The 24,598-nt window shown below is 39.2% G+C and overlaps 1 protein-coding gene across 33 annotated transcripts in view; it reads right to left on the bottom strand.

Moving 5' to 3' along the window:
• BRCA1 (BRCA1 DNA repair associated) overlaps nucleotides 1-24,598 on the bottom strand; it is a 55,906-nt gene that overhangs the window by 20,925 nt on the left and 10,383 nt on the right. For 5 of the 33 annotated variants that reach the window (XR_011523345.1, XM_070561840.1, XM_070561844.1 and 2 more), the window contains exons 4-13: nucleotides 19,502-19,579; nucleotides 18,468-18,556; nucleotides 17,744-17,883; nucleotides 16,616-16,718; nucleotides 14,878-14,923; nucleotides 13,557-13,633; nucleotides 12,815-12,931; nucleotides 9,515-10,222; nucleotides 9,015-9,103; nucleotides 3,812-3,983 (exon numbers count right to left, since the gene is read on the bottom strand). Coding sequence is in view for 31 of the 33 variants with exons in the window: in XM_070561840.1 (XP_070417941.1) it covers nucleotides 3,812-3,983; nucleotides 9,015-9,103; nucleotides 9,515-10,222; nucleotides 12,815-12,931; nucleotides 13,557-13,633; nucleotides 14,878-14,923; nucleotides 16,616-16,718; nucleotides 17,744-17,883; nucleotides 18,468-18,556; nucleotides 19,502-19,579 (1,619 nt within the window). In the remaining 2 variants the exon portion in view is untranslated. Of the gene's footprint in view, nucleotides 1-3,811; nucleotides 3,984-9,014; nucleotides 9,104-9,514; nucleotides 12,932-13,556; nucleotides 13,634-14,877; nucleotides 14,924-16,615; nucleotides 16,722-17,743; nucleotides 17,884-18,467; nucleotides 18,557-19,501; nucleotides 19,580-24,598 lie in introns of all 33 variants that reach the window. The other 28 variants (XM_070561851.1, XM_070561847.1, XM_070561848.1 and 25 more) reach the window with 13 other exon arrangements.

Here is a 24,598-nt window from a genome sequence, read left to right as displayed (position 1 = left end):
AAAAGAATTAACCATTGGAAAGAGTTTAAACAAAAAGTGAAAGAGTCGGGGGAAGCCTCAGATAAAGATATTAAAAAGTCATTCGATCAGAGGCTGGCCCTATGGCTGAGTGGTGAAGTTCGCACGCTCCGCTCCAGGCAGCCCAGTGTTTCGTTGGTTCGAATCCTGGGCGCAGACATGGCACTGCTCAGCAAACCACACTGAGGCAGCGTCCCACATACCACAACGAAGAATATACAACTATCTACCGGGGGGCTTTGGGAAGAAAAAGGAAAAAAATAAAATGTTAAAAAAAAAAAAAAAGTCATTCGATCACCTGAATGCTTAGCAGATGAGTTCCCCTTTTCACTACAGTGGGGTTCAAGCTACTTCCAGGAAGAAGATAAGATAAGCTGAGTTAGGATTCAGTAACTCAATAGCACCTAAAAAACACAGGGCAAAACTTTTCTGCTCTTCTTTTTCCTTAATCCTTATTTCATAGATGCAGGGATCCGGAGCCCCAGTACTGGAACAGTACCATAGTCCCCCTTAAATCATTCTCTCAGCTGGTGGTCTTAGCATGTTATGTTCTTCATGGGTAGGGAATATGGGCCAGACCAAACATTTGCTAACTCTTCTGCCTATTAGCTGCTAAGCACTGTGCAAAGTATTCGGAAGAATCAAAGGAAAAGACACTGGGGATGAAGGAAGGAGATATTAAGAAATGAAAAACTATAAAATACAGAACCCATAATGAAATTCAGCTTTAAAAAGTGCATAACTCCCCCACCCCAACTGATTCTGAATTTCCAGGGGAGGAGCCTAGGAATTTTTAACAAGTGCTTCCAGGAATGACCATACTGCAGAACAGAAAAGCTCGGCTGTTTGCAAATCACTTCCACTTAACAGGCTATGATCTTACAAATGCTAATGTTTGCTTTATCAATGACAGGTAATCCAGGAGAAAGAAAACAACAAAGTGCCTGATGTGAAATAGCTTTACCTGCAGAAAGAGGTACACATAATTTATAACAGGTAAGTATATACATTTGCACAAAAGTATTATGCAGGCTTGGGAATGACCCTTAGATAAACAGTAGGGCAGATCTATGCTGAGGGCAAGACATTGATGTAAAGACCCTAAAAAAAGGGACTTTTGTCATCTTTAAGAATACTGGATCTTAAAAAATAAAAATTAGTCAACTATGACTTAGCCTCGAGTTTCACTCGTTACTAGTAATGTACCAATGTTGGTTTCTTCCGACACAAGTGCCACGGTAACGCAAGATGACAACATTAGGGGAGACTGAAACTAGGTAGGGGGTAGAGTCCCTGTAGGAACTCTCTGTACTATCATTGCTCCTTTTCTGTAAATCTAAACTTATTCAAAAATAAAAAGTTTATTAAAAATATATGTCATTAGTACAGCTGAAGGTAAACAAAACTCCTTTTCCAAAGATGAAGAAGTTTGCTTGAGGGGCGGGCCTGGTGGCGCAGCGGTTAAGTGCGCACGTTCTGCTTCGGCAGCCCGGGGTTTGCCGGTTCAGATCCCAGGTGCGGACATGGCACCACTTGGCAAACCATGCTGTGGCAGGCGTCCCACATAGAAAGCAGAGGAAGATGGGCATGGATGTTAGCACAGGGCCAGTCTTCCTCAGCAAAAAGAGGAGGATTGGCAGCAGTTAGCTGAGGGCTAATCTTCCTCAAAAAAAAAAAGGAAGTTTGCTTGAATTTCAGTTAGACTCACACTAATTTAAGAGGGAAAAATGCACAAAACTTAAGTTGGTATTAAGTTGATGCTCAAAACATTTCAGAAATAAAGCCACAAAATTCCACAATCCATACCCAGAAATTTTCTTTCCGTAAGTCTGGGGTGGGTTTCAGAGTTTTAATCATGTGAATTAAAACATTCATTGAGCACCTACTGTGTTCCAGGGCCAGGGCTAAGGGTTCTCTGCCCTCATGGGCCTACATTCTAGTAGGAGGTAAAGAGGAACTCTAAACAATACAGAAAACAAATTACAGATTGTTAAAAGTTAATAAGGGCTGTGAAAAAAATAACAGCATAACAGAGTAAAGTAGGGCTGGAAAAGTCAGAGGTAAAAGTTACAACAAAAAACACAGCAGTTATGGTAGATCTCATTAAGAAGTAGCATTTGAACACATGTTCAAGTTATGCAAATATGAGTGGTCATGGAAGACACTCTCTATGGAGTTGCGAGAGGAGAACAACTTTTTTTTAACCAGGAAATTCTCATAAGCCTCTCCTCCCTCCTCTCAGCATTTACCCACCTATCTCAGAACTCTGAGGATGTGACAATTTCATGAGAAAGTAGACCAATGAATAAGTGTACTACAAAGGATAGAGTAACAGCTCCTAACAAAAATGTTTTATATAGAGATTCAGAAGAAATTTTCAAAAAGGTTTTCAAATCCATAGCAAAATAGAATACATAAAAATAAGCACTTATGAAATTTAAAAATAAAAAGCAAGCAAGCCACAAAGAAACACTTTGTCTACAGATCTTCAGGAAAAAATAAACATATACACACCCCCAAAGATGAGACAGTAGATTTACACACACTTTCAAAACCAGACAATAACATTTTGTAGCTCGTGCGTTAAAATCGAAAGACTAGTCTGCTTTTAGACTGAAGATGGTGAAAGCACCCCAAAGAAAAGAATTGTCTGAGGATGAGACTTTGGACTTCATTATTTGGGAGATGAATTAAATGAAGATATAGTTACAAAGAAAGCATTTAAGGAAACAAATTTTGAATCACTGCCATAGCAACAGAGTTCCCAGCTTCTCATGCATGAGCTACTGTTTCTCGCTGAACACAAAAATACTGCAAGGCACACTCTGGGACCAAGGCCACTATTCTGAATAATTAAGACTTGAATTTCTAGAAAGACTCAAAGGAAGGCCCCATGGCCCCCAGTAGGACTGGGGAAGGGAGTGATGAAGAAAAGAAATTGAACACGAAGTAGTCTGAGTAGGCATCACTGAGAAGGTAGTGAAGAACCCTTTGGGAGGGCTCACCAGACTTACCTGTTACTAAGCACCAGCTCCCCCTCTGGAAGCCATGCCTGTGCCTGGCCTCTCAACTACGTGCCTACGTATTTGCACCTATTTAAAAACCTGTCTGATGTGCTGCCTTCACAAGGCAGCAATTAAAAACTCAATTAAAAACTCAAATTTCCATCTCACTTTCCTTCATTTATGCCATGTTATTCCTCAGCTCAGTGCTCACTTCTCATAGGAAGACAGTTCTGATCAACTCCACCTGCCTGACTACTCCAAATGCCTCCTCTCAGAGGTACATGTGACGTGTTGATAACTATAATGTTGTTATAGAGCACCTGGCTACCGCACAGTTGGGCTTTCTGTGGATCGAGGTGCGGTTCCTAAAGTATAGGACAACTCTCCCTATAAACCAGAAAGCGCATTAAATAGGGCTTTGTGATCTAACACCAGTGTTATAAGGAATATGTCTGAGTGTTTTTTTATAAGCTTTCTAATATGATAGGGTTACCTATTTCCAATCTCCCCCATTACACTCAGCTTCCTATAGCTCTCCATGGCATCTCCTCATTGTAGGTACTCAGTCAATGATACTTAATGACTGTCTTCGTCCGTCTGAATGGTAAATTAGCTGTGAGCAGGGACTAGAACCAAGGCTCTAAAATTACCCACGGAGTGACTCAGCAAATAGATGCTGAGCAAAGATCATAAAATGTTGGCGTTAGGTCCACACTTTTCAGGAGGAGAAAGGCTTAGGGAGGGAAGAATTTTGCTTAAGATAACAGTGTTTGGCCAATATTACAAACCTCTTTCTGATGTGTTTTGTTCTGGATTTAGCAGGTCCTCAGAGGCACAACAATCAGCTATGAGGGAAGGGGAGCGGTTAGAAGGCTGGCTCCCGTGCTGCTCTAACACAGCTTCCAGCTCGGCCATCTTCTGCTGAAGCTTTATCAGGTTATCTTGCATGGTATCCCTCTGCTGCAAACACAAGAAATGACACCAAGAAAGTTGCACTCTTTTAGAAACTTGCCAGAAAGCAAGAATATGTCACAACAATTAATTTTAGTATGGGAATTAAAATCATCTAGTATGGAATTATGAGTTCTGGTTGAACACCTTTTAATCCAAGCATATTCATGCAATTAATGCCCATGGAATTATTTCAGAATGTTAGAGGAGGGAAAAAAAATTCCTCAAACTCTCCCAAATAGACTTGCTTTATTGTGATGTCCTTTTGAAAATAGTTATTTTCTTTTAAAGCTAAGGAGTGAAAAAGAATTATGGTACTTAAACACTTTTGATATTTAAAATTAGCATGATTCTGTTAACATTTCACACAGGCTGTGTTTCAAAGATTTGGTATTGTGGAACTCACAAGAGACTTTGGTTAGTCTATATAAAAATGTCTGATTTCTGGTTTGTGAGGACTCTTCCTTTTCTGGGAGTCTCTGAACATTTAGTTTCTAACGGAAACAGTAAAGAGCTAATTCATTAATTTATCTATTTGTTCATTCAACAGCTACTTGTTGACCATCTCTTAGATGCCAGGCACTGTCCTAGTGTTGGGCATACAGTTCTCATGGTTCTGCCTTTCTGGATGGGGACAGGGTACCTGGAGATCACAGAGCAGGACCTGCTAGAGGGAAGGATCCAACAGAAAGAGCCCTAGGAAAGCCTGTGAGAGCAGCTGTTGTTTTCAATTCAAGATAATGGGCTCTTCTAGCTTATGGGGCTCCTGAGGTTTATTTCTCCATTTGAAGAAAAACTCTGCTAAATCTAAGGGTTTTGATAAGCAAAGTATTTGGTAAGTAAGGAGCTTTCCAAAACATACACTTCTTCATTACTTTTAGAAGGAGCATCAGTGGTTGCCAGCAAACCCAGGGGAAACACAGATTGTTTCACCCTCCGTTTCTTCTTCTTCTGATCCTTGAAAATGACTTGGCCCTCTACTAAAAACACCACGTACTTTCTCCTGCTACACTGAGTTCAGTTTTCAGGAGGTTTTTATGAGCAGAAAACGTATTCCCAGTTTCACAAAGGCTTCCACTGCTACCCTGAGACTGCTTTGCTGCCAAAGTCTGCAGCAGCGCCATTGCCACCACGTGGTGCTTGTGAGTAGTTCCTTCACTGATCAAACCCTAGCCAAAGGCTTGCCTCAGTAAATCTGGAATGACACCACACAGATTTCCAATAAGCTTCAGAAGCTGTTTTAGGCACTACTGTCAGGAACATCACATCTAACCTCTACATAGCTGTTCAACAGGTTAGAAAATCCAAAAATAGTAATGGGAGAATTATAGTTAGATAACTTTCCTTTGGGTTTCCCAGAGGAATTACTTTATAACTTAGACAAATTCCCCTGTAGGCAATCGGCCAGATACACTTGGGAGACCAAACCCAAATTGGTGACCAAGTTTTCTTGATTCTAATTCTTAAGTCTTTCTTGAATTAGCCCTCCTCTTCTTTTCTATTCCCACCATGCTACTCTGATCTCTACTTTTAATACAGCTACATTACTGTGGAAGTTCCCTAAAAGCCATGTTTATCATGTCTCTTTCTTCCATAAGGACCTTGGCGGTATGCCACTGCTCAGATAATAAGTTAATACTTTCTGAACACTATATAATTAGCACTCATTATTGCCCTCAGGATAAAGTCCAAATTCCTAAGCATAGCATTCAAAAAGCCCTTCACAGCCCCATCTTATCTCTTATTTCTCCCCAAAACTACCCATATGCTCTGTTTTCCAGTCACTCAGGACAACTCTGTGCTTTGTGGGCATTTCATGCCTCTGTGCCTTTGCCTCGATTGCTGCCTCCCTTCTCTTTCCAACCTGGAAAAATTCTTCTCATCTTTCAAAGCCCAGCTCGAATGTCTCCTTTGGAAGTCCTCACCAATACATCCCGTCAGAACAGGGGATCCCTCACTACTTCATTTATACTGCTCATGCGTTAGTATACTAAAGTGGAATATATGACCCTCCTTGATGGGAGGAATCTTTCCTTAATCATTTTTGTATCCCCAATGCCTAGCAGACAGTAAGTACTCAGTAAATGTTTAATGCAGAAATGAGTTACCAAATGAATATAGTTAATCAGTCTTTGATAAAAAACAGATGCTAATGATACCAAATTAGGATTTCTCTGTCTCTTATATATACTTCTCCTCAGTTCTGTATAACAGAGAGGGAAAGATCCCACTTCATTCTGCCTGTCTGTGCTACTCTAGATTCAAGTTAGCCCTAATATCTGACTAGCTCTGTTTTGAGTAGATGCTTGATAAAAACACTTTGCAAAATGAATCTTGAACAAATAGACATATCTCTGGGAATAAGATCAGGAATATAAAAAACAAGGAGGTAGTTTATTGAATGTTAAATATAACAGAATATGGCTAAGGCAGATGGAATCAGAAACTGCTGATCAGGAACACTCCAACCTACTTTAAAACACAAAGGACAAAAAGGTGAAAGGCATATTGACAGAGCCCCAAATCCATTCCCAGAAAGAATCATAGGAATTGGAAACAGAGAAAAGGCCTCCTAAGTCTTTTCATTAATTTAGTCACCATGGCAATCCTGCAGAAGTGGAGAATACTGGTGAGAACTCAGGTACAGAACAGGCAGTCATCTCAAAGGTTTTCTCCTGACTCCAGCAGGCTAGAGGGATTTGCTCTGCATAGAAAATGGGCAGTAGAAGACAAGCCCTCTCTCTTTGTAGTCCTCATAGCAATGCCAAGATTTAGAATATTTTAAAACTGGATACCACCCAGTGTGGGCAAAGGTTCAGGAAAATGGGAACTACCAAGTACCAGAGAGGCTGAAAGAGCACAGATTGGTTCAGGGTTCGTCAGTTAGGATCCCAAGTGCGGACACGGCACCGCTTGGCAACCCATGCTGTGGTAGGCGTCCCATATATAAAGTAGAGGAAGATGGGCACGGATGTTAGCTCAGGGCCAGGCTTCCTCAGCAAAAAGAGGAGGATTGGCAGGAGATGTTAGCTCAGGGCTAATCTTCCTCAAAAAAAAAAAAAAGACCAAAAATTCCAGTCCCAGGAATTTATACTAAGGAAATCATTGGGGATGTGGGCAAATTTTTAGCTATCAATATACTACTCCAGTGCTGTGCAAAATAGCAAACTGTGTCTCTGACTCTGATTGAATAAATCATGGTATATCCTAAAAATAAAGTCATTGAAGAAAACTTAATGACATAGCAAAAACTACATTACAATGTAAGTATGTAGAGTATTATCTGAATATCTTTAAAGATAAGGTATACACATATACCCCAGTGCACATACAGGAAGAGTGGAAGAATATATACCAATAAGTTAATAGGAATTTTGTCTAGATAACTCATAGAATTTAATTTTTTAAATAGTTAATATAAGCGCTTGGTATAAAATTCAAGGTGCAAAAGGATATTCAGAGAAAAGTAAGGCTTCCTTCTTCCTCTTCTCTTCAGTCATCTATTTCCCCACCTGAAGGCCAATTATTACCCGTCTTCTGTGTATCTTTCCAGAAATAAATGCTAAAATTTACCAAACTATCCTCTTTGGATGACTTTATAAATTGTGATAAAATTTACCATTTTTAAGTATATAGTCAGTGGCATTAAATATTTTCACATTGTTGCCAACCATCATCACTATCTCTCTCCAGAACTTTTCCATCATCCCAAACTGAAATTCTGTCCCCAATAAACAGTAACTCCCCATCTCGTCCCCCCGACCCAAGTACTATTCTACTTTCTATATCTACGGATTTGACTATTCTAGGTACCTCTTATAAGTGGAATCATAATATTTGTCCTGTAGTGTCTGGCTTATTTCACTTAACAAGGTTTTCAAGATTCATCCATGGATAATTTTTCTTTATCTGTATTTTCTAAGTTTTCTATGATGCACATGTATAACTTTAGAAGACTATCAGGCCTTTCTCAGTTTTATCTATCCTGGCACTTCAGGAAGTTCAGAAAAAATGTCATTCACTTGCTGGCAGCTGAAGATGCATTTAAGATTTAGATGAGAAAAAGAAGTCGTGGCAGGATGATTCAAGGCAGTCCAGGATTCTTCACTTTAAGAATGTGCCTATTACAGTTCAGAGAAGATAAGTAAATTGCCTAGAGTAACACGGCCAGGTATAGAGCTCTCACCACTATTACCACCAGCAATCACTGTGTGCACATTCTGAAAAAAATAAGCTGACATGAGCCTGAATTTTTGAATATGAGAACTTGGAAAATTTTGGTGCCACTTCTACAATATAAAAATTAGGAGACAGAGCCAGGTTCTACGAGGAGGTAACATTAATTTTTAAATGTTATGATAGAGAACACTTTTTCTGGTAGACTATTCTCCCTAGAGTGATGAAACATTCATGTTACCAAATGTTGTAGATATGACAAAACTGCAATCCCCTTCAAAAGTCACCAAAACATTGGTCTTGACCAATGGGTACAGGAAATAAAATTGTGTACATTCCTTCTGAAGAAAAAAGAGGACTTATAGGCACTAAAGAACAAACAACCAGCAGATTCAAAAAGAAAAGATGGAAAGAAATATCAACAAAACAGTGAAAGGCTACAAAGTCTCTAATAGGAAGAGAACTCTGTAGGCTCCAATTTGGCACTGAGAATAAACACACCTCTCTCTTTGATACAGTAGTGCTTTTGTATATGTTTTTGCTATAGGGCAAATGGGTTTTGAAGATTTAGCTTATTCATTAAATTCAGTATTTTGTGTTCTGCAGTGAGCTACGTGGTATATGTATATGTATATGTATGTGTATGTGTATGTGTATGTGTATGTGTGTGTGTGTGTGTGTACGCAATAAAAAGTAGCATAAGTTCCATCCAGATGCTTACAATCTAATTTGAGGAGACAAGGTACCACACACAACTGTTACACCATTAATTCTAAAGGATGATATAAGCAAATGTAAGAATGCGGAATGCATATTACTGAATGCAGAGGACACCAGAAGCACACATCCACACATGCTTTTTACCTGAGTGGTTAAAATATCACTCTGAGAGGAGAGCCCTGAACAGTCTTCCGAGAGATTTGTTTCACTCACATACCCGGACGCTACTTCATCTGGAATGATAATAAAGATGGATTCTGATGTAAAAACAGACAGCAAATACTGCAACTTGCTGCATCTGTTTCTTCCCATTGGCAGGACAAATTTCACTTTCATGTCACAGAAAATGATTACCATCCTTGTTTTGGGACACCTGGATTTCTTAGAAATCATAACAATGAAAACCAGAAGCAAGTCCACCAAGAATCCGGGCATTAAATCTCATTCAAATAGAAAAGGTGTTCTAACTGAATGAAGGACTTTTGAGGAAAAGCACCTTAGGAGGAAAATGTTTAAAGTTTAAGAAGCAGTTACTTTACTTGTACTTGGAAAATCGTAAAACGTGCTGCTCCCCAAAAGGTATAAACATTTAGCTCATTTCTATAAAATAGACGGGGGCAAACATGAAAACCTGGTTCCAATACCTAAGATTGAATCCACACTCTGCTCTTCGTGGTGACTATCCTCTTCCAGGCCAGGTTCCCGTTCGTCATCATCTGAAACCAATTCCTTGTCACTCACAACTTCGTGGTTTTCAGATTGTTCCCTCACTTGTTTGGAAGGAGGATCAAACATCAAGACAGGCTCCTGGGTGTTCGTATTAGCAGGCAAGTCTTCCAACGCACTGCACTGGGAAGAAAATAAGCTACCGGAACATCTCGCTTCCTCACTCAGGTGATGTTCCTGGCATGCCTCTGCCAACGCCACCTGGTGACTGCAGTCATCTAAGCTATTCTGCAATGATACTAGGCTCTCCTCTGTTTTCTTAGACAGACCTTCCGTGGCAGCAGCATGGCTGGTAGATTGAGAAGGTAGATTGGTTACTTTACCAAATAGTAAGTGTTGGAAGCAGGGAAGCTCTTCATCCTCACTAGACGTGTTCTCTTCTGAGGACTCTAATTTCCTGGCCCGTCTTTGGTGACCCTGAGCCAAACACGTACGGCCTATAGGGCTAGGACTCCTTCTGAACTTTCCTTTCTGGACGCTTTTGCTAAAAACGGCAGATCTTTCCTTAACGCCACTTTCAGCAAAGCTGATATTTTCCTTTATTTCGTCATCATTTAACAGGTCATCAGGTGTCTCAGAACAAACCTGAGAAGCACAACTACTTCCCATAGGTTGTTCTAGGTTATCTGAAATTAGACACGGAGAAAAGTCTGCGTTAACAGCCTGAACTACTTCCTTTTCTCCTTGCCTTTTTATTTCCAGATGTTTACAATTACTTATAGGAAGACTTTGCTTATAGACTTCAGGTTGCATAAGACCTAATCTGAGAATAGCATTTAATTTAGGTCCTCTGTTTCTGCCTAGTTCTGCTTGAATGTGTTCACCACTGGAACCTACTTCATTAATACTAGAGCCTACTTCATTAATACTGCTTGAGCTGACTTCTTTCAATGTGCTTTCTCTAATGTTATTTTGGCTAATTGTGCTCACTGTACTTTGAACAATGCTCTCATTTCCCATTGCTCTTTCAGGTGACAGTGACTGTTCCTCAAGCTTTCCCTCTGGCAGGTTTTTCTGACATACAGTTTTAACAGATGACCTGATGGGAGAAAGTGATGGTATATAATATGGGTTTTGTGAAATTCCATGTTTATTTGCAGTAATAAGTTCAGTTTCGTTGCCTCTGAACTGAGATGACTGACAAAGCCTAGAGGCTTCTTTTGTGCTACATTTGACATAGTCACCTGGCTTCTTATCTTTCTGACAAATCACAGGAAAGCCCACAGTTGTGTGAACTGACTGCACATTCTTGATTTTAGACTCTTTCTTTCCCTCCTTTCCTTCTTTTTGTCCACATTTAAGAGTGACTTTTGGACTTCGTTTCCTTAAGGACCTGGAGTGGGCACTGACTGTTGCACACTTCTTTTCTGGACTTCCTGGATTTGAAAACAGAGCAAATGACTGACGCTTTGAAACCTTGAACATATTCTGTAGATACTGCGTATCAAATTCACTCTCTTCCATTTCTATGCTTGTCTCCTGAGTGTGGTTAACTTCACGTCTCAATGGATCCTTAACGCCCTGTGTATCATTTCTAGTATCCTTAGAACAATCATGGGTAAGTTCCTTGGGGTTTTCAATTGCTGCGCATAGATTTGCACATTGATTTGGTGCTGTTTTTGCCTTCCCTAGGGTGTCAGCTTCCAGCAGTGAGATACTATCCTGAGTCCCATAATCAGTATCAGGTACCAATGAAATACCGGAACTCTCTACAGATCTTTCAGCTTGCAAACATTTTCCTCCACTTAATATCAGATCTTTGGGGTCTTTGGCACTATTAGACAGTCGATTTGCTCCTAGGTTCTGTTCTATTTCTTCTCTTTGAAGGCTAGGATTGACAAACTCATGAAGTTTATTAGAACTTGAACAGTTAGTAAAAAAACCAGGTATGTTTGTTAATTTTAGCTCTGGAAAAGCATCACTGGCAAGTCTTTTATTTATTTGTTCATTTGGCTTGTTACTCTTTTTGGCTCCAGTGGCAGGTTCTTTATCTTCCATGAGTTGAAGCTTTTTGCTGTGTCTGACCGGCATTTGGTCAGAATTTTTTTTCTTCATCTCTTCACTACTAGAACAACTATCGATTTGTAGTTCAGTATGATTAGGTGGGCTTGGATTTTTACTGACTACTAGTTCAAGTGCATGAATCTGCTTGGTACAAGACTTCCTCCTCAGCCTATTCTTCTTAGGTGCTTTTGAACTGTGGATATTTAATTCCAGTTCCAGATTGCCTATGCTGCTGCTTATAGGTTCAGCTTTAGTTCTGAAAGCAGATTCTGTCTCCAATGATTCTGTTAGGTTAGCGTTTTTCTCATTCTGAACATAATCGCCTTTTGTTTCATTCCCATGACCATTAGGAGTAATATTCATCACATGACTGTTCTGCTCTATTTGGTCAGTTCCCTCAATTATCTTTTCAGGAGTCTTTTGGACAACTGCCAAATCTACTTTCTTGATAAAATCCTCAGGATGAAGGCCTGATGACGTTCTCCTTTTATGCTTCACTCTATTTGTGAGTGGACGCTCTTGTGTAATCTGAGGTTCTATAGCAGATGCCCCTATAATTAGATCTTCAGTTATGTGGCTCAAGTTAGGGAAGCTTGCCTTCCTCCGATAGGTTTTCCCAAATATTCTATCTTCAATATTATTCTCTACTGGTTTGGAGCGGACTCTTTCACTTTCACATATTAAAGCACTAGAAGGATCACCGGCCATTAAGTCTATTTTCTCTGAAGAACCAGAATATCCACGTACTTCATTTGGAACTTCTACTGCACCAGCTACTTCTGTATTTGATTCAGGCCCTCCGTCACATGAGTCATCAGAAGTTAACATTTCCTCACTTCTGGAAAACCACTCATTAACTTTCTGTATGCTACTATTCAGTGTTATCCAAGGAACATCTTGGGAGTCTCTAGGACTGTCAGAGCGTGGAGGTTTCTGCTTATTCAGTTCTTCTCTCCCATACAGCGGATCAGCATTCAGAACTAGCTTTTCCTCTGAGTTGGGGGCCTGCCTATCATTACATGTTTCCTTACTTTCAGCCCGTCTGCTCTGTTGGCTCTTTGCTAAGCCAGGCTGTTTGCTTTTATTACAGAATTCAGCCTTTTCTACATTCATTCTGTCTTTAGTGAGTAATAAACTGCTGTTCTCATGCTGCAATGAGCTGGCATGAGTATTTGTGCCACATGGCTCCACATGCAAGTTTGAAACAGAAATACCCTGATACTTTTCTGGATGCTTCTCAGCTGCATGCTTCTCAGTGGTGGTCAAATCTTTATTACTGGATTGATGATGTTCAATATTTGTTATGGCCTTCTCAGAAAACTCACAAGCAGCTGAAAGTATACAAAAACAACAAGGTGCTTAAAAAGTGAATTATCATTGAAAAATATGAACTTAATACAACTTAAGGGTGGAAATGAAGCAACTCACTATTTTTAGAGAAACTAACCTCATAAACTACCAAGTATACTGAAGATGTAGCTCACACTCTTTCGCTTAATTCCTATTTATCTAGATTCTCATTATTTCCACTCAAGATAATTAAAATTTTAACTTCAGAATTCTCCCTACTCATAAACCACATCTCTTACTTTCCTAACCTCTAACAGTGAATTAAAAGCAAACTGTTTGGGCATCAGACATACAGTACTCTGTTCTATCTTCACACTCATCCTCCCTATATTTAAATACCAGTATGCAAAAGATGAAGCACAAACATATCAATTAAAAATAAAAGGCAACAACCAGTCACACAGGGTACTATTATAATCACATCAGTCTAGTGCCATTGAAATAGATCAGGCTGTACCATGACATCTGAGAAAGAATGATATTCTAGCTCTGCCAAGAGATGTGAATTATAAATGTCCCAAATGGTCTTCAGAATAATCTAATTACAGTACTGCAACTAACCATTCTTTCTTCACTACCTGTTAAGTTGAGAAGATTTGCCATTACCCTTTTTTGTAGGATTCAAACTGGCTTCAGCCCTGGCTCCTTGAGCAGTGATTTGTAACAATTCGTGGTCTCCCAAACTATGGAGAAAAGACAGAAGCCTTAATGAGAAACACTAGTTATATGCCCACAGAGTTGTCAAATGAGCAAGATGAAGCATTCTAGGGCTGCAATAAGCGGATCAATTTGATTCACTTTTTGAAATCTATTCTCTCCTTTAGTAACTTCTAGTCAAAATGGAATGGTCAAAGACTCAGGACACACAGTCACAAAAATCACAGCAGTAGTGTGGAACATTGCTTTATGGACACACAAATGAGAACCAAAATTTAAATGACAGCTAGAAGACAAAGACAAAAGACAGTAAAGAAAAACCCAACAAAACTTAAAAGTATATCTAAATAAAGGGAACACTGGGATGGAGGAGACATTCCAGTGGAGGCAAAGAATGCACCACTTGCCAACACTGCCTTCTGCGCTTCTTTTCAGGCTAAAAACCATTTCCTTCTAATTCAAAGATTAGGAAAAAGCCATCTGCAAATAAAATCTGATTGGCAATGACACCATCATTGTTCAGGTAAACCATCACAGATCTCAGGGTCAAACGATAATCCTATGGAAAGTAATTTGACAGGTAACCCAGCTGAGAGTTGTTTGTAGATTATCGTATAATTTATATAGACAAAGTTTGAAGGATAGATGGAATTAAGGAACAGAGGAAGGAAAGAAGTGAAAATAAGAGTCCTCTAATGTTTTCACCTGCCACAATTCCCACTGTGTCAATATTACTGTCCATGAGGAACTAAGCTAGAGCACAACCTGCTACTAGAAGCAAGTCTGTGCGGAGTTCTACTGATATTTTAAGCTCTTACAGACTCTTTAAGAAATCAAATGGGCCAGCCCCATGGCGGAGTGGTTAAGTTCACATGCTCTGCTTCAGCAGCCCAGGGTTAGCCAGTTAGGATCCTGGGCACAGACCTATTCACCACTCATCAAGTCATGCTGTGGTGGCATCCCACATAGAAGAACTAGGATGACCTACAACTAGGATATACAACTATGTACTGGGGCTTTGGGGAGGAAAAAAAAAAAAGAGGAAGACTGGCAACAGATGTTAGCTCATGGACAATCTTCCTCACCAAAAAAAAAAAAGGAACGAAAGAAAGAAATCAAACAAAAAGGGTGTTTTCTCAGCTATAAAATGAGCAGATGATCTTTAAGGTCTACTCCAATGCCATGATTCTAACCTAAAGAAATACCAATCCTTAATATTAACTAAATACAAAAATGCCAGCTTCATAGACAAAAGTCCTCTTTGACTCACCTGCAATAACTTGCCTTATTAACTGTATCTTCAGAAGAATCAGATCCTAAAAAAATTCCCCCAATACCCCCAAATAATAAATCAATAAAAGGATTTTTATTGAAAAGGTTAAATTAAAAAAATGTACTTTTTGCAAAACAGATATTCATTCAAGAAATATTTACTGAGCACCCACTCTATGGCAGTAGTGATACACGTCAGGCAATACAGAGAAGTGGTTACAAGCACAGACTCTGAAGTCAGAATTCCTAGAAATTTCTTAACCTCTCTGTGCCTTAATTTCCTCATCTGTAAAATAAGTATAACAGTAACAAACTCAGTAGTTTGTCATGCGCCGTAAACGAATTAAAAAGTAAAGCACAACAGCGCATGGATTACAGTTAAGTGCTCCTAAATATTCACCCTTAATTATTTTGATTATTTTTATGACACAACATGTGTCATCTATGAACTTAGGATCTTAAGAGGAGAAAAGACATACAGATAAGTTCAAGAGAATCCAGTAAGTGCTGTAGAAAACATATAGTGGTACTTGGGAGCCCAAAAGAAGGGCACTATTTTCAATTATAAATATATTGTATAAGATAAGACAATTAGAAAGACTTATTTGAACGGAGCTCAGCTCTTCTTTTTTTTCTTTCCTTCAAAGATTTTATTTTTTTCCTTTTTCTCCCCAAAACCCCCCAGTACATAGTCATATACTCTTCGTTGTGGGTCCCTCCAGTTTTGGCATGTGGGACGCTGCCTCAGCGTGGTCCAACGAGCAGTGCCATGTCCGCACCCAGGACTGGAACCAACGAAACACTGGGCCGCCTGCAGCGGAGTGCGCGAACTTAACCACTCGGCCACGGGGCCAGCCCCTCAGCTCTTCTTAAAAGTCTTTCTAGAGGCTGGCCTGGTGGCGCAGCGGTTAAGTGCACACGTTCTGCTTCGGTGGCCCGGGGTTTGCCAGTTCGGATCCCGGGTGTGGACATGGCACCGCATGGCAAAAGCCGTGCTGTGGTAGGTGTCCCACATATAAAGGAGAGGAAGATGGACATAGATGTTAGCTCAGGGCCAGTCTTCCTCAGCAAAACGAGGAGGATTGGCAGAAGATGTTAGCTCAGGACTAATCTTCCTAAAAAAAATAAAATAAAAAAGTCTTTCTAGTCTAGGGACCGGCACCGTGGCCGAGTGGTTAGGTTTGTGTGCTCTGCTTCGGCAGCCCAGGGTTTCTCCGGTTCGGATCCTGGGTGCGGACATGGCACTGTACTTCAACTACCGCACGTCAAGCCATGCTGAGGCGGCGTACCACATGCCACAACTAGAAGGACCTACAACTAAAAATATACAACTATGTACCAGGGGACTTTGGGGAGAAAAAGGGAAAAAAAAAATCTCAAAAAAAAAAAGTCTTTCTAGTCTAGTACAATTTATCTTGGATCCTGCCAAATGCTGTAGCCAAGTCATCATGTTCTTTCCTATCCCTACTCTCCATCTTTCCAAAATATATTTACACATACTTAAAACCAGACAGCCTTCCTTTTGCTCTCTTTATAAATTATAGTAAGGTTCTTCAAGGTGATAGCTGCATCTTTTACGTTATTTATAACACATCATAAGGCTAGTAAAATTATTTTATTTTCACTCTCCAAAGCTTCCTGCCGTTGTATAAATTACGACCAAGGTTTTTGGTAAAACTGTAAGACAAAGAATCCAGCAACCATTATTCTAAACTTACAAAATCTGAGACTCTTACCCAATTCACTGTAGATAGACTTATTCTGAGGTTGTATCTGTTGCTTTGTCCTCAGAGATCTCACAATTCCAAGGTTAGAGAGGTGGACACTAAGACTGGTTTCCTGCTAAGCAGTAAAGAATGATCAACTAAGTGTTAGCCAGTTCTGTGCTTTTTTTTTTTCCTGAAGGGAAACTTGAGGTCATGGACAAAACAAACAGACCATAATCAATTAGCTAAAATTTATGACACCTGGAAAAAACACTTGGCAAACTACATACCAAAATGTATGAGTTACGTGTGGTTTGAATATTTTTTCCTCTCTCTGTTGTTTTAAATTTTCCTAAACTGAACAGGTATTATCTGTAATTTTTTGAAGTATGAGAAAAGCATATTTGGAAGCTAATACTTGATGTCACAGTATAAAAAGGGAATGAGATTCATTTAGTACACATTTCCAATCACATGATAACAGGGTTGGCAACTAAGAGAAAATAAATTTTAAAAAAGGATGAATGAAAAGAATAAAAACCCAGCAATCTTGAGAATGTTCAATACGAGAAAGAATATTTTAAAACCCAACATTACTCTGATGAAGCTTTCCTTCTTTTTGAGCACTTCAACATCTACTGAAAAATGAATGCTGGTTCCAAGAAAATTATTATTTTTAAGATCTCCATTATTCATTTATACACGAGTAACAACTGAACAAATAACTGCATTTTCTTTGACAATTATACCTTTTAAGTTGAAGCAATTTTCAAACATTAAAAACTGATTTTTCTTTTCCTCAGACAACTTTTCACAGGAAATTAGAAGATACTTCCTTATGCCTGGAGAATTGCCAGAAGATTGTTATTTTAAAAACTACCAAGCTTAAAACCATCAGTGACCAGGTGGCTATTTTAGACACGCATCAGAATGGGGGAAGCAGGGGAAGGGCCTGCGAGGTCTCTCACCCACGTTAGGTACACGGACCCTCTCTCAACTCCTCTAACTCTTGCTCATTACAACACTTGCCTAACCACTTTATTTACCACCTCACCTTGTTTAGCGACTTTTTACATACACCCATCAGTATCTACCACATTCACTAATTCACAATACTCAATGAAGAGATGTTACCAGAATAAACGAAAATGGCTTTACCAAGGTAGGATTTTCAGGTTCACTCTGTCGATGTCTTTTGGCACGGTTTCGGTAGCCCATACTTTGGATGATAGAAACTTCCTCCTTTAGACGCTCAGGAGAGTCATTTTCCTTTTTTGAAAAGCTATAACTATGTGCAACTATGAATTACAAGGGAAAACATTATTTTTGTCATTAGAAAAAAATGTGTTAATTGTAATCAAAGAACCAAGAGAAATCCTGTGTATGCTCTTTGTTGTATTAAGACAAAGCATTAAAGGTTACCTACCACTTTTTAAAAATCAACTTTGGAAATTCTACTTCTAGGAACAAACACACAGACTGCCAAAGTTATTTCTACTCCTTTGTTTCCACCTCAATACTAACAAATTTGCCTATTAATACCATATTTCACTGAATCTAAGATATCAATGATGTCAGATGGACTATCATTTTCTCTATCACTAAGAAAGAAAACATACAATTAAACAATGACACACCACTGATAGTAAATTGCTCCCAATTTTGGAGATGTTAAAATGTGAAAAATGTGCATCTTAGGATTGATAAAGTAAGATGTGAGACCAGTGAGAATGATTTAAAAAATAGATTACAGATTAAAGAACTAAAATTAACCTAGACCAAAAGTTCTTATCACCTATTCATAGAAAATAACTGCACAAACTTCCTGAGTTTTAATGGAAAGTCACTTGAGTATTGGCCCCTGGGGCTATGCAACACTTACACTGCAGTCCTGTGTCAAGTTCAAAAGCATGAATGATTCTCAACAGCTCTTCAACAAGTTGACTAAATCTTGTACTTTCTTGGAGGCTTCTGAAATTAAATTGTTTGAGAGACACTTAGCAAGTGATTATCAGCTTTTTAAGAATACTAAAATAAAGAAAGACATGTAAACAAATTTTTTAAAAGATACAGCAACAGAAAAACCATATTCAAAGAACAGAGCCATTAGTGACATTACACTATAATCAAAACATCATTGACATCAGAATAAACTGTGTGGCAGTATTGATTGCTTTTATAATTTTTTCTGCCATTTGAGTCTACCAAAAGCCTACAACTATCTAAAATACAATAGTACTCTGAATCCCTAGTAGATATAAATCCATTGCACAGAGAACTTACAATTCTTAACATTTGAACCCCATCCACCCAACCTCTCACTTCAACCTCTCAGTGATTTCTGTCAAACCACGATTATATTATTTTGAAAACACAGATAGATAACAATGTCCAAAGAGAGATTTCACTTAGGAAAGTTGTGATACAATATAATCCCTTTATTCCTTTAAATATCTGAGTGACTATTATGTGCCAAACACTGGAAAAACAATATTGACTGAGGCAAAGTCAGTGCCCTAATAGAGCTTACATCCTGGCCAGAGGGTCTCACAACATACATTGTATGTGTGTAAACAATTAAGTAGAAATAAATGCAAAGAAGAAAAATAAAAGCAGGATCAGGAGACAATGGGGGCAGGGTGGTACGGTTCTACTTTACACAGGACTGCAAGTTCTTGCACCATCCAGAAGCATTAGAAAAACGCAATGAATTGCCATATCTATATAAGGCAGACATACCATAAAACTTGCATAAAAATGACTTTAGAAATAATTTACCCTGTCAGCTAAAGACCCTTTTATACATTTTTCTGCTGATGAATAGTTTGATAGGAAAAGCAGCTGTCTTATTAAGGAATTTCTACTTTTTCCCGCTGTTGTTGCTTCCAACCTCCCATCACTACCCAAATTATATACCTTTTGGTTATATCATTCTTACACAAAGGACACTGTGAAGGCCCTTTCTTCTGGTTGAGAAGTTTCAGCATACAAAATCTATAAATCACACAGAATGAAAAGAACAATTCAAGTTACTTTTTTTGGTAGACAGAATATTCAAAAGGCAAGTAGCCATGAAAAGATAATCTCACAACTGCCCTTATGAGACACTTTAAAGGTAATGGCAGGTGAATTACAACCAATGTCTTCCTTTAATTGTTTTTAGATGCTGCATAAGCATAAAACCAAACTACATAAGGCATGATCTATGAAAACTGAACTTACATGCATATGGCTTACTGTTACGACCAAATAAAACTTATTAAAAAGTTAATATGGCACATTTAATGATATATTCATAATTATTTCATGCTGCATAATCAGACATGAATGGTAAGTAGTTCAATTACTTTAAAAACTCAGCACCTCACTACAAACCTACAGTAATCAAGGCAATGTGCTACTGTCATAGGATAGACAAAGACATCGACGGAATAGAATTGAGAGTACAGAAATAAACCCATACGTCTGTGCTCAATTGATTTTCAACAATGGCAGCAAGACAATAAAATGGAAAAAGAACAGTCTTATCAACAAATAGTGACAGGACAACTAGATATCCACATGCAAAAAAATGAAGCTAGATTCCTACCTCACACAATACAGAAAATTAACTCAAAATGGATCACAGAACCAAATGTAAGAACTAAAACTATAAATCTTCGTGACTTTGGGTTAAGCAATGATTTTTTTTTTTTTAAAGATTTTATTTTTCCTTTTTCTCCCAAAGCCCCCCGGTACATAGCCGTGTATTTTTAGTTGTGGGTCTTTCTAGCTGTGGCATGTTGGATGCTGCCTCAGTGTGGCTTGACGAGCAGTGCCATGTCCACGCCCAGGATTCGAGCTGGTGAAACCCTGGGCCGCCAGAGCATAGTGCACAAACTTAACCTCTTGGCCACAGGGCCGGCCCCAAGCGATGATTTCTTAAATAAATAAACACCAAAAGCACAAGCAACCAAAGAAAAAAATAGATACGTTGAACTATATCAAAAAACTTTTGTGCTACAAATAATACTATGAAGAAAGTGAAAAGACAATCCACAGAATGAGAGAAAATACTTGCAAATCACTTGATTCGGAACTTACATCCAGAATATATAAAGAACTCTTTTTTTTAATAAAGATTGGCACCTGAGCTAACATCTGTTGCCAATCTTCTCTTTTTTCCTTCCTCTTCTTCTCAAAGTCCCTCAGTACATAGTTGTATATTCTAGTTGTAGGTCCTTCTGGCTCTGCTATGTGGGACGCTGCCTCAGTATGGCTTGATGAGTGGTGCTACGCCCACACTCAGGATCTGAACCAGTGAAACCCTGGGCCGCCAATGTGGAGCACAGAAACTAACCATGGGGCCGGTCCTATATAAAGAACTCTTATAACTCAATAATAAAGAGAGAAATAACTCAAAAAATGGGCAAAGGATTTGAATAGACATTTTATCCAAAGGAGATATACATATTGTCAGCAAGTACATGAAAAGATGCTCAAGATCATTATTCATCAGAAAAATGCAAATCAAAGCCATAATGGGGTGTCACTTTATACTCACTAGGATGGCTATAGACAAAAGACAGATAAGTATTGGAGAAGATGTGAAGAAAGTGAAATTCTCACTCACTGCTGGTGGAAATATAAAATGATGCAGTCACTTTGGAAAACAGTTTGGTAGTTCCTCAAAATGTTAAACATAGAGCTACCATATGATTCTGTAATTGTACTCCTAGGTTTCTTCCCAGGAGAAACAAAAACTTAAGTCCATGCAAAACTTGTACACAAATGTTCACAGCAGCATTATTCATAATAGCCAATAGCCAAAAAGCAGAAACAATCCAAGTGTGGATCCACTGATGAACAGATAGACAAAATGTGGTATATCCACACAACAGAATATTATTCAGCCATAAAAAAGAATAAAGTACTGATACAAGCTACAATATAGATGACCCTTGAAAACATTGTGCTAAGTGAAACACGTCAGAAGCAAAAGGCCACATATTGTATGAGTCTATTTATATGAAATGTCCCAAACAGGCAAATCTATAGAGATAGAAAGTAGATTTGTGGTTGCCTAAGAAGAGGTGGGAGGTGGGACTGGAGGGTAGATGCTAATGGGTACAGGGGTTCTCTTGGGGGTGATGAAAATGTTCTAAACTTAGATTGTAGTGATGGTTGCAAACTCTGTTAATACACTAAAAAAACCTGCATTGTACATTTTAAGAGTCTCATGCTCTACTGACTGAGCTAGCTGGGCACACATGAATTGTACAATTTAAATGAGTGAATTTTATAGCATGTAAATTACATCTCAATAAAAATGTAAAAAACAAAAAGCCTCAAGGCAGGAAGAAAACGTGTTCATTTTTATATTCACAATGCCTGATACAGTGTCTGGCATAACCACACTGCTCACTAGAAGCTTAAGGATGAAGAAGGCTACAGCCTTCTGAGATACTTGGGCTTTTAGAACAGCTCTGAATGTAGAACAATTTTGTTGGTTGTCTCAGACAATAGGTATGGCTAAGACTTGAAGAACATATGCAACATATTCTAAGTCAGTTTCCTTAACAAAGGAAAACACTGTTCCCATTGGCTTGTGATGTCTATAAAGATCCATGTTCCCTTAGGAAGAAGACAAAAGAAGACTGAAGAGAAAAGAAAGGTAGAAAGGAAAAAAGGGAAGAGAGCAGTAGAGAGTGCTGTGGTGATGATAATTAAACGCAGTGATTCACTCATACAACCACTATTTACTACACGTCCGTACTGTTGTAGATGCAGGGGATACAGTGGAAAAGCAAAACAAAATCCCCGCCATTATAAAGGACATAATATTCTGGTGAGGGAGGTAACTGGCGAAGGGAGTAGAGAGCAGACACTGACACTGAAGAGAGCCAGGAAGGAAAAGATTAAGGGAGCTGAAAAGAGAGTGGAAACGGTGAGTCAACAGACACTTACAGAATCCTTTTTACTGGCCATGCATTGCCTCTCTTAATCCACATAACAATTACCTGCATTTTACTGTAGAGACTTGTCCCAGATCACACAGTAATCAAGAGGTGAAGGTGCTACTGGATCTGGGGTTGAACTGCAGCAAAGCCCATGGTCTTTCTACAGAAAAAGTGAATGTAGGCAGGTATGGCCAAGGAGACTCAGGGGTCCTTCTTGTCCTATACGGATGCTTTAACTGCCACCTTGCACTCAACAACAACTCTGTAGTTTCGGGGACAGGAGTGTTAAAAAGCTACCTGCGCTGCGCTCCGCTGCAGGCGGCCCAGTGTTTTGTTGGTTGGAGTCCTGGGCGCGGACATGGCACTGCTCATCAAACCACACTGAGGCAGCGTCCCACATGCCACAACTACAAGGACCCACAACGAAGAATATACAACTATGTACTGGGGGGCTTTGGGGAGAAAAAGGAAAAAAATAAAATCTTTAAAAAAAAAAAAAAGCTACCTGCACTGTTTATAAATTCCCTTTAAAGATCCACAGAACAGAGGCTACCACTCCTTGAGAAGATGCAAATACCACCTGTACTCTATCATAATGGCTCTAGGAGGCATCAATGCATTACACTGGCAAATTCAACAGTTCAGAGTAGGGGTAGGGAGGGGATTCCCTGAACACAGTACTGCAGAATACAGTAGCTAAACTACAGCAACAAGCTAAGCTATCAAATGTTGCAGCCTGCGCAATGATTAGATAAATAACGCAGAGGAACTAGGTATGTAGAAATCAACCAGGATATGGATTCCAATCTTTCTTTATGCTAGAAAAAGAACAGATGCATAAAAGCTGTTAACTAAATTCAAAAGAGAAAATGAACTTGTACATGACTTGAAAAGACTGAGCTAAGGAAAATATTGACAGATCAACAGAACACTGGCATATCTTTCAGGACTCAGAAGAATTTATTAAATTCTGTTTTAGAGCTCTGGGGAATCTATGTGATACGCTAATTAAATGAGAACACATTATAAGTTCTATACGAGGTTATCAGTGAAAAGGTCTGAGACAAGTTTTGGGCTTCTTGGATTTCTAAAGCCCAGACACTAAGGACAGGCAATACAGTTTTTAAACAAATGTAGTATGTTTTCTGAAGGGTGGCTCCAGCTTTTTAAGAAAAAGCTGATGGAAAATAGTAAAATCACAGTGCCACAAACTAATTTGGAGGAGTTTTCAGAGTACTCATTTTGAGCACATCTATACCCTGAGCAACTTAACAATGTTATGGAAACTCATCTAATTTTGAGTTGCTTGTCCAAGTCTATCCTGGCAGGAAGCAATAAATTAATAGTTCTGGGGCCGGCCCCGTGGCCGAGTGGTTAAGTTTGCTCGTTCTGCTGCAGGAGCCCAGGGTTTTGCTGGTTCGGATCCTGGGCGTGCACATGGCACCACTGGTCAGGCCACGCTGAGGCGACATCCCACGTGCCACAACTAGAAGGACCCACAACTAAAATATACAACTATGTACTGGAGGGATTTGGGGAGAAAGACAAAAAAAAACGATTGGCAACAGTTGTTAGCTCAGGTGCCAAGCTCTAAAAAAAAAAAAAAGTTCTAAGTCTAGCCCAAATAAAAGCAAGGTGACTTTTGGCTGGCTTCGCTTATATTGGGTACCCTGGATTCCTGTCAACAGAGCTAAGATTATGGACCAATATATGGTCCTAGTTAAAGGAAATAAAGGGAGCCAGCCTGGTAGTGCAGCTGTTAAGTGTGCACGTTCCGCTCTGGCAGCCCGGGGTTCACCAGTTTGGATCCCGGGTGCAGACATGGAACTGCTTGGCAAGCCATGCTGTGGTAAGCATCCCACATATAGAAAGTAGAGGAAGATGGGCACGGATGTTAGCTCAGGGCCTATCTTCTTCAGCAAAAAGAGGAGGATTGGCAGCAGACGTTAGCTCAGGGCAAATCTTCCTCAAAAAAAAAAAAAAAAGGAAATAAAGATCCCGAGAGCTCCACAGCTTACCATCTCAACATTCACTTAATGTTACTGGTCCCACTAAACCTTGTCAGTTTCTATAA

The sequence above is a fragment of the Equus przewalskii genome, chromosome 10 (assembly GCF_037783145.1).
Source record: "Equus przewalskii isolate Varuska chromosome 10, EquPr2, whole genome shotgun sequence".
In the NCBI taxonomy this organism is placed as follows: domain Eukaryota; kingdom Metazoa; phylum Chordata; class Mammalia; order Perissodactyla; family Equidae; genus Equus; species Equus przewalskii.
Note: the sequence above shows the minus strand (reverse complement) of the source record. Positions and strands in the feature narration are given on the sequence as shown.